Below are 11,538 nucleotides of genomic sequence, written 5' to 3' on the forward strand. Positions count from 1 at the left end.
ACTCTATATTTCTAAGTATAAATATAATTCTACTTATGCAAATGAGTAGACTGGCTGATGGACGGACGAACGGACGGACGAACGAACAGAAGGACGTATTATAAAACAAATAGACGAACGGACGGCCGGATAAACATACAGACAAGCAATAAGATGACAACTTCCAACTACAAAAATAATGATCAGCACTTATGCATATCTTTGATGTTATGTCATATAAAGCGTTATAATCCTCTAAATCCATTGTGTACACTGAAACCTTTACTCCAGCTTCCGAAAGTTATGATTGAGTGGAATTTATGAATATGACTTTCAAACTCCACTCACACTACCGCAAGGTCTACTCGAGGTCCAACTTGAGTGATACTTACCCAAGTTTGAGTCAAGTGTGAGTTTGAGTAACGACTATGAATATAGCCTTTTGGTCTATTTGTTGATATTACAGTTTGAATCGCTTCAGGTAATATTCTAATATTGTCCAGATTAATCCCTTGATTGATATCCCAGTTTCGTGTAAGTTGATTATATCCACCTCTGGGTGATCTGTTAATCCAAATATCATAATCCTTTAGAATTTTCAATGTTTCTTTGTCTGGTCGTGAAAACCTTCAGGGTATGTTTTCCAATTTCAATAATTGGCCTCCATTATATTTCATAAAGCACAATATGTTTGTGAGATTGTGTTCACTAAAAATTACACTATTACAGGTAAAAGCTGTCTATTTTATTGTACATCCAATAGTTTTATTGAATAAAATCCATTGTCGAATAAATAAATCCAATTGAAATCACAGAAATGGTATCTACATAAATTCATGAAACACTATGCAAGAAACAAATCCTGGTTGTAAACTCACTGCTTTTTTACAGAATAATCAAAATATCAAGAGCACAAATTTCTGCTGCCTATGCTTGGCGCAACAACAATATTGTGTTCCTAGATTCGGTACCAGTACCACTTTGTTTTCCGCAAGAAACTACCAACTTCTTCATATGTATCAGGTATGGTGGCACAGAGGTGACATAGATGGGTTTTTTTTATATTAATACGTGCGCACGTAATAACTAATACGTGCGCACGTACTAGTACAAAAAAAACACCATCGCACATACTATAAAAAACATATTCGTACGTAAAATGTAATACGCGCGCACGTAATAACTAATACGTGCGCACGTACTAGTACAAAAACATCATCGTACATACTAGTGCGTGCGCACGTACTAGTATAAAAACATCTTTGTACGTATAAAGTAATACGTGCGCACGTAATAACTAATACGTGCGCACGTACAAGTACAAAAAACTTCATCACACATACTAGTACGTGCGCACGTTCTAGTATAAAACATATCTTCTTACGTATGAAGTGATAAGTGCGCACGTAAAAAGGTTTTACGTGCGCACGTATTACTTTATGCGTGCGTAGATGTTTTTATAAACTAATACGTGCGCACGTATTACTTCATACGTAAGAAGATGATTTTTTATACTAGTATGTGCGCGCGAACTAGTTGTGTGCGTTGATGTTTTTTATACTAGTACGTGCGCACGTATTACTTTATACGTACGTAGATGTGTTTCATACTAGTACGTGCGCACGTGCGATGATGTTTTTGTACCAGTACGTGCGCACGTATTAGTTATTACGTGCGCACGTATTACTCATACGTATGAAGATGTTTTTATAGTATGTGCGATGATGTTTTTTGTACTAGTACGTGCGCACGTACTGATATAAAAAACATCTATATCACCTCTGCGCCACCGTAATCAGGGTTTGGTAAAGAAATGACATTTTACACAATATCTTCAGTAAAATCGTCATGGAGAACATTCACCTTGCCCTTAGATCGAATTCACGACACCACGATCCGTAGATCCGCGCTCTCCTTGTGTTTGTAACTTATCGATACACGAAGTGCCTACCTCATGTATCAGAGACAAATTTTCAATAAAGTAAATGTTAAAATTACTAAGTCATATTTACGTCATAATGTTTAGAGAGAAAAATGTTTCGTCATGAAATATGTGACATTTAAAAAGGTACAAAGGTTTATTTTGCTATTTACATTCACTGTTCAATGACAGTTCAATGTCACTTCTTAGGTAAATTAACAATAAATTATGAAAAATAAAAGAAATATCGAACAGACATATAAACTCTGTGAAATGCCATCGACAGCAGAAAATTAGTCAGAATTCGTCTCGAAATCCGTGACACTTTGCTAAGAAATCCGTCACCGAGACTCGTCTGAAAACATTTTTCCCTATACGCAGTAACAACACTGATTGTGCTAAACCTTTGCGTTTAAATAAAAAGAAATGTGATATTTCATTCAATTTGTGTACAAGAGAATCAATTGAACAAGTTCACATTACTAAAGTGCAACTTACCTGTCCGTTTGTTGTGTTTTTGAACTCTCTGGTCTCGGATTTGATCCACCTGTTTCCTTCGTAGCACGTGTAACTCTCGTTTGCCTCGTACCACCACAAGCTTTCCGCATTTTGTTCTTTTCACTGATTTTATTATCTCTTTACTTTCAATCCTGTGAAAATATGCTTGTTCGTACAACACTGCTTTAATTTACTTCCTTAGCAACTAGTAAACACTTATGGTAGTGGTCTATTAATAGCCTTCCGGGAATTTCAAATTAATTTTATACTGTGTAAAATACGCCAACTGTTGGATGTACGCATGTATTAAGTGCAAAATAATAGAGGGGTGGACGTGTTTTGCATTTTGCTGCTTTTAGGCGAGAAAAATGCTGTTTGCAGTTCAAAATGGCGTTATTTGTTTACTTTTTAACCTAACATTTTGCAGTGGTTAGTGTGTTTATTACATACACATTTTCAAACGATAACGCCCAGTCGGTTGCCATATAATTCATCTTCACTCAGCTTATAGTCTTACATTTTTATCGCTGTTTGTTAAAACGTTATCGAAGGTACAGTGTCAGTTTATAGTGACGAAAAAAAATCGTAGCCGTGCATGAAAATGTAATTCCTGTACAAAACAAACTCTTTACGGAAGGTTATTGATTTGTACATATTCATAAATTTATACTCTAATTTAAGATTTTTATCTGCTACTTCTAAAACCTTCCATTACAAAAATATTTTGGTACAAGCAACATTTTGTTGTTTGATGTTGTAGACACGACAATTTTGTTGTTTCATTGTTCTACCGATCTAAAGACTGGCAACTAAAAATATTTAAAAGTGATGTATATATATTGTACATATATTGTATGAAAAGACATATATATATGTACAATTAACAACATAAATATGTCAGTTTATAAAAGTTTTCAGCTGGAACAGCTGGTTAATTTCATTCTAATTATATCACTTATATTATTCATTGTTTGTGCATTAACAACATATCTTGATACTGGTATAATGAAACATATACTTTCTTTTGCGTTTTTGTGCGGAACCTACGTAAGTCTTGTGGTCCTACCCAGGGACACTTATTTGCCTGTAAATGACACTGATGCGTTCAATCATTTTAGATCTTACTACGTAGCCAACACACAACATTGCATTCTTCTTCTTCCTTCTTCTCATTTTTTTATTGTTATTATATGATTTTCATAATTAGATTCGTAGATTTACTCAGCACCCGTCCATTATGAACAAGTTTACATAAAGAGGCAGGCACTCAATGTGCCAAATTCATCCTCTTTCAGTACAGACACGAAGCGATCTGACTAGAGCGACAAAGCGGAGAAAGTCCCAGTAATAGAAAGAGAGAAATCGTTTAGAAACAGACATTTTTGGCTTACTGAACTTAGCTCTTTATAATCATTAATATGCTTAGTGTACAACATCAATACACACGTAGCACTATTTCATTGGAAGAACCAATGCACACCTCATACCTAGGTGGTCAACTCTAAAAAGCATCTCATAAATGTCAAGTTCTTGACTGGTATTTGAACACTGGACCTCTGAATTGAAAGTCAAGCGTGTCATAAACATAATTTATTTCACCAACATATTCATTCCCAGAGCGGATTGTAACATAATAATTAACGGACTATTGCTGTAGATTGTCAAAACGATTAAGTTTCAAATTTACAAATCAATTCCATTAACTGTTTCCTTTTTAATTATCAATCCCATTAATGGGGTTTTTATTAGATATATTTCCTTCCTTTTTTAGAAGTATTTTCTTGGAGTAACTAAAGAAATCAAATGTACAATTTTGACATTTCTTTAGAGAAGGTTCATTGTACCTTAGTCCTCAAGGTAATCTGCAATTTATTTAGGTTCTTTCTATCATTTGTGCTTAATGGACTCGTGCATATCATGAATATGAACTTTCACTTTTAATTGTGACTTTAACCTTAAAACCAGCCATCCAAAGCTTGCACACTACACGTTGTCTCGATGTGGTGAAAATTCTTTTTATGCCCCCGGCATCTACTGATGCGGGAGGCATATAGTGATTGTCCTGTCCGTCCTTCCATTCGTGAAAAGTTTAACAGTTTCCGGATGATAACTTGAGAAAGCTTAGACCTAGGATCTTATATTTTGGTACACAGGTGTATCATCATTAAATGCAGGCCAAGTTTTACTTTGAGGTCAGTAGGTCAAAGTTCAAGGTCAAAATGACTCGAGTTAAATGGTTTCCGGATGATAACTTGACAACACTAGGGTCTAGGATCATAATGTTTTTTACAAAGGTGTATCATCATGAAATGCAGGTTACTTTCGACTTTGAGGTCGGCAGGTCAAAAGTCAAGGTCACAGTGACTCGGAACAGTTAAATGGTTTCCGTATGAGAACTTGAGAACGCTTGGGTCTAGGATCATAATTTTTTTCTACAAGGATGTAACATGATAAAATACAGGTCAAGTTCAACTTTGAGGCTAGTAGGTCAAAAGCCAAGGTCACAGTGACACAAAATCGTTAAACGGTTTTCGGATGATAAATTGAGAACGCTTTAGCCTAGGATTATGAAAATTGATAAGGAGGTTGGTTATGACCAGCAGATGACCTCTTATGATTTTGCGGTCAAAGGGTCACAGGTCAAGGTCACAGTGACCTGGAACATTGAGAATGGTTTTCGGACAATAATTTCAGAACACTCTGGAATAGGATAACAACAAAAAATTATTAGGGAGGTTGGTCATGACCAGCACATGACTCCTATTAATTACGAGTTCCAAAGGTCAAAGGTCAGAGTGACCTAGAACTCTGAAACCTTTTCCGGACAATAACTTGAGAACGCTTAGGCCGAGGATCATAAAACTTCATAGGGATGTTGATCGTGACTAGCAGATGGCTTGTATTGATTTAGATGTCAGTATGTCAAAGCTTAAGATCAAGCAAGTTTGGCTTGACATTGGCTTAATTCTGTGACAAGGTCATAATGTGGGGGTATAATTCGTCACTCCTGTGACAACTCTAGTTTTAATTGTTTCTCCCGGTGTAGTGGTAAATTACTAACTTAAGTATCAAGTAAAAAACTTACAAAGTATGAAAGATATTTGACTTTATCAAAAGTTTTAACAAAAAATTGAAGTTAAAAATGGACATAACTGTGTCATATTTCAAATAAGAGTTATTGGGATTGTTTCTCCTTGTATAGACTTTGATAGTGAATAACCATTTTATGTTTCAAGTGAAAAGCTATCACAGTAACAGAGATATTTCACTTTAAATAAAAAATATAAACAAAATATTCGAAGCTAAAAAAGGGCATAACTAAATTAAATCTCCCTCATCGAAATCAAATTTCTTGATGGAAATAAGTAATACGTAATTGTCTTTTTAATTTTTTCATATGGTGCCTAGAAACATGACATACAATGGCTGTAGATTGGTGTCATCAAAACTTTTTATATGTCTGCTTTTCCAGGCGACAGTAGTTAATTGATCTTCAATATAAGGAATTAAAAATGTACGAAATGTCAAGAGAAATGCATAACATTTTTGTTTTTTTTTTTATTGGTGAGAATCACATTAGATTCAGTATTATCAAAGAACTATAAAATATTCATTTTATAGCTCTTTGGTATTATATATATATCACTTTTAAATATTTCTAATTGCCAATCTTTATATTTCATTGAAAAACTTACAGAAAACATCTCAGTAGAACAATCAAACAACAAAATTGTCGTGTATACAACATCAAACAACAAAATATTGCTTTTACCAAAATAATTTTGCAATGGCAGGTTTTAGAAGTAGCAGATAAGAAACTTAAATTAGAGTATAAATCTATGTATATGCACAAATTAATAAGCCTCCCGTAAAGAGTTCGTTTTGTACAGGAATTACATTTTCATGCTCGGATACGATTTTTTCGTCACTATAAACTAGCACTGTACCTTCAATATCGTTTTAACAAACAACGATAAACATGTAAGACTAAAAGCCGAGTGAAGATGAATTATATGGCCACCGACTGGGCTTTATCGTTTGAAAATTTGTATATAATAAACACACTTACCACTGCAAAATGCGTCCTCTGTTAGGTCAAAAAGTAAACAAATAACGCCATTTTAAACTGCAAACAGCATTTTCCTCGCCTAAAAAGCAGCAAAATGCAAGTCAAGTCCACCCCCCCCCCCCCCCCCCCCCCCCCCCCCCCCCCGCCCCCTTCCCCACTGAATATACTGACTAAATTTAAACACAGGTTTAATAGTGTACATTCAATGCTTGCGTATATTCAGTGTTGAAGATTAAATGACGACCTTATACCTGTTAACGATCCAGTTTAAGTTTAAATATAACGTAAAGACATTAATTCACAATAAATAGGAAAATCTATAAATAATGTACAATAAGCTTGAAGACTGATACTGTACTGATAGGAGGGGTGAATTTGTGCGTTAAGTCAAGATATTTTATTAATTTAATTCTGATTAGCTTAACACTAATTCAGTAACAATTTACCAAAATTGATGTTACTTCTATTGTACTGTCTAGTCTCAGCGAATATCGAGCAACATCCCTGCATGAAAGCAAAGACTGAGGACGCAATAAATAACAGGCATATGCTCAAACGTATCGTCTTAAATTGTTCCTCATTAGAAGTACATTATCAATCATATATACCGATAACATGATATGTAAGCGTAATATTCGCGAACAAAAATCAATCTTGATAGGTCGATACCTAAAGTAATTGGAAATACAGTCAAACCTGTCTATAAAGACCACCCTTGGGAGAGCCAAAATGTGGTCTTTATTGGGAGATGGTCTTTATTCACAGGTTAAATTACAATGGGAAACAAAACATGTGGTCTTTAGAGCTAGGTGGTCTCTGTTCAGAGGTGGTCTTTAACACATGTTTGACTGTATGTAGGAACTAAGTATCTGGTGATTAATTTAGGTTAATTTCATTGATTAATGGATCTATACTTTATCGCTAATCAATCTTTAGAGCAGGTGTTTTCCTTACCATTTTCTAGAAGTTCTCAATATATGAATAACGTAATAGATGAATATCATTTTATGTGTACATGTGATTCATACAAAGAGTCGCGAGAGTCATTCATTCCAGCTTACTATAGAAATTGAACAAATGTGGTTGTATCAGAGCTGAATGCTAAAGATGATACGAGATGATCATCAGGATCACAGCAAGTATGAGCTATTCGTCAAAATGATAACATTTATAAGTTGAGCGTCAAGATGACAACATGTATGAACTGAGCAACAGGATGATAACATGTATGAGCTGAGCATCAAGATGACAGCATGTATGAGGTAAGCATCAAGACGATAACATGTATGAGCGAAGCAACAAGATGATAGCATGTATCAAAAGAGCACAAAGATGATAGCATGTATGAGGTGAACATCAAGATGATAGCATGTATGAGGTAAGCATCAAGATGATAGCATGTATGAGGTGAGCATAAAGATGATAGTATGTATGAGGTAAACATCAAGTTTATAGCATGTCTGAGTTGGATATCAAAATGAGATGTCTGAGATGAGCATCAATATGAGATGATAGAATGCATGAGGTGAACATCAAGATAAGATGTCCGAGGTGAGCATCAAGATGATAGCATGTATGAGTTGGATATCAAAATGAGATGTCTGAGGTGAGCATCAATATGAGATGATAGAATGCATGAGGTGAACATCAAGATAAGATGTCCGAGGTGAGCATCAAGATGATAGCATGTATGAGTTGGATATCAAAATGAGATGTCTGAGGTGAGCATCAATATGAGATGATAGAATGCATGAGGTGAACATCAGGATAAGATGTCCGAGGTGAGCATCAAGATGATTGCATGTATGAGGTAAACATTAAGATGATAGCATGTCTGAGGTGAACATCAAGATGATTGCATGTATGAGCTGAGCATCAAGATGATAGCATGTATCAAAAGAGCACAAAGATGATAGCATGTATGAGGTGAACATCAAGATGATAGCATGTATGAGGTAAGCATCAAGATGATAGCATGTATGAGGTGAGCATAAAGATGATAGTATGTATGAGGTAAACATCAAGTTTATAGCATGTCTGAGTTGGATATCAAAATGAGATGTCTGAGATGAGCATCAATATGAGATGATAGAATGCATGAGGTGAACATCAAGATAAGATGTCCGAGGTGAGCATCAAGATGATAGCATGTATGAGTTGGATATCAAAATGAGATGTCTGAGGTGAGCATCAATATGAGATGATAGAATGCATGAGGTGAACATCAGGATAAGATGTCCGAGGTGAGCATCAAGATGATTGCATGTATGAGGTAAACATTAAGATGATAGCATGTCTGAGGTGAACATCAAGATGATTGCATGTATGAGCTGAGCATCAAGATGATAGCATATCTGAGGTGAGCATCAAGATGATTGCATGTATGAGGTAAACATTAAGATGATAGCATGTCTGAGGTGAACATCAAGATCATAGCATATCTGAGGTGAGCATCAAGGTAAGATGTCTGAGGTGAACATCAAGATGATTGCATGTATGAGCTGAGCATCAAGATCATAGCATATCTGAGGTGAGCATCAAGATAAGATGTCCGAGGTGAGCATCAAGATGATTGCATGTATGAGCTGAGCATCAAGATCATAGCATATCTGAGGTGAGCATCAAGATAAGATGTCCGAGGTGATCATCAAGATGATTGCATGTATGAGCTGAGCATCAAGATCATAGCGTATCTGAGGTGAGCATCAAGATGATAGAATGTATGGGGTGACCATCAAGATGATAGCATATATGAGGTGAACATAAAGATAATAGCATATATGAGGTGAGCATCAGAATAATAGCATGTATCAGTTGAGCATAAAGATGACGGAATGTACGAGCTTAGCATCAAGATGATAACATGTATGAGCTGAGCATCAAGAATAGATAACATGTATAAGCTCAACATCAAGATGATAGCATGTCTGAGGTGAACATCAAGATGATAGCATGTCTGAGGTGAGCCTCAAAATAATGGCATGTATCAGTTGAGCATCAAGATGAAGGAATGTACAAGCTGAGCATCAAGATGATACACTAATTCTATGTTAACTCGTCACATTACGTTTTTTACCTGTCCCAAGCTTATATATTAAAATGTAAGTCATTGGTATTAGTGCTTATATATTTATAATGTAGAACAATAATGAGATGACATCAGGCCACCACTTTTGTGCGATATGTTTAGTCATTCATCAGCAGTAGCTCCATATATAGCTCAATTCTGACCATTTTTGCCTGTCCCTAGCATGGGTGTGTATAATGCAAGCTATTTTGCAAAATCAGTGCGTACTGTACACTTGCGTGCAAATTTTAAGCCTGAACTAAAATAATTAGGGTATGTCTGGAATTTATAACACAAAATCTTACTGTATTAAGTGATATCTTTCTGCATTTTCCAATAGTCATTGTCCCGATTTTTAAGTAAGATACGTTATGAGAATTTGACTGACAAAATAACCAATGATTTAAGTTATATGGAACCTCATATTACTTTTAAATGGAACACAGAGCATAGATGTATACATTTTACAAGTTATTTCATATATAGTAGAATACAAACTTTCTAAACCCAAGCAAGTTGATCAACCACAACTGGAATTCTTAAATAAAAACATACGATACGTTATACAAGAAAATGAAAATAACTTTTGGAAAGGGTGGCCATAAATCGTATTTATATTAAGCCAGCTATGCCTACTTTATTTATGTGAAGAAAATGTAGTAAAAATGATGAACATTTTTATGTGGGGTTCGATTTCATAAAATGCAAGTAAGATACGTTAAAATAAGATACGTTATGCTGATAAAATAATTGATTAATTCACAAAGACTAATCACGTAAATCGATTTATGCGCAATTAAGTACTTCATCAACATCTGGTGGAAGCAAAATACATCGCGAACGTGTTTGTTCACACGTAATGCTTACTTAGTGGGAGTGTTAGAAAAATGAATGAAGTATAGCCTAGAAAAAGTGAGTAGTTATTAAATATGTATTGTATTGGACATGATATTTGGCAATATTATTACAGGTTATACATTTATACTTATGTGGAATTAACTTTATTTAGCCAAAGTTGGGCGTTTCGGAAGCTCAAAACAGTCGTCAGTTATGTAACGTATCTTATGCATTATAACGTATATTATGAAAGAATAACACATTATTTATACATACAATTTATTATTTTAAATTAAGAAAATGTAGGTTAATAAACTTTTCTAGCATAGATCTAGACAAAACTTTAGCTAATAAGACGTGTTTTTCTCTATTGAGTATGCTGAACAAGGCCAGTTATGTAACGTATCTTACGAAAATCATAACGTATCTTATGAAAATCTCTTGTTTTATTCTAAAGCGTAGCAATGGAAGTTAAACTCATATGTTTAAATAGAATCAGTTGATCTACATTTCATATTCTTTTATTGTCAGAAATAATATCAACCATGCAGAATTTTAGGCAGAAAGAATAGAGATGAGCAGCGAAGAAATCTGATCTTCATTATCTGAAAAGGACAGAGTCTATAAAACAACCGAATCCCATGGCCAGTAAACATATTAAAACACCAACAAGCACAGAAGAGATAGGAATAGAATATATGAGATATATGAAATAGGCCGAAAGATGGATAATATTTATGTTCAATACTTTAAAACATCCATTATTTATAGCCTTATAAGAACCTAAAAAATTTAATGAAGTTGTAAGTATCTAAACCTGCATATTTTGATTTTCTTAAGATATAACATATGACTGAGATCATGATCATGATGGTGTATTCTTAAAATGTTGAAAAGAAAAACATTACATGTGTATTGTTTTAAAAGTAAATTCAATGAACATGTAATATCTAACTGAACTGTTCACGTTTTCCCTTGCTTTTGTGTGTTACTGAAAGTGATATAATAAAAAATAAATTATGTCAAACCTTTTTTAAACCTGTGAGAGAAATACTGTAACCAGTAATATTTGACTTTATATAAATGGTTTTGGATTATGATTTTTTTTCTTGTTAGACATCAATATTTATCTTTAAACAATAATATAAGAAACATATTGCAAAAAGC

At 34.4% G+C, this 11,538-nt stretch overlaps 1 protein-coding gene across 1 annotated transcript in view; it reads right to left on the reverse strand.

Annotated features, from left to right (window-relative positions):
- Positions 1-2,547, reverse strand: part of LOC128552941 (putative leucine-rich repeat-containing protein DDB_G0290503) — a gene marked incomplete at its 3' end in the record, with an annotated part of 31,593 nt that extends 29,046 nt beyond the window's left edge. The window contains exon 1 of the mRNA XM_053534023.1: positions 2,399-2,547. Coding sequence (XP_053389998.1) covers positions 2,399-2,508 — 110 coding nt within the window. The remainder of the gene's footprint in view (positions 1-2,398) is intronic.
- Between the last annotated feature and the right edge of the window lie 8,991 nt (positions 2,548-11,538).

The sequence above is a fragment of the Mercenaria mercenaria genome, unplaced genomic scaffold (genome assembly GCF_021730395.1).
Source record: "Mercenaria mercenaria strain notata unplaced genomic scaffold, MADL_Memer_1 contig_3312, whole genome shotgun sequence".
NCBI lineage: Eukaryota > Metazoa > Mollusca > Bivalvia > Venerida > Veneridae > Mercenaria > Mercenaria mercenaria.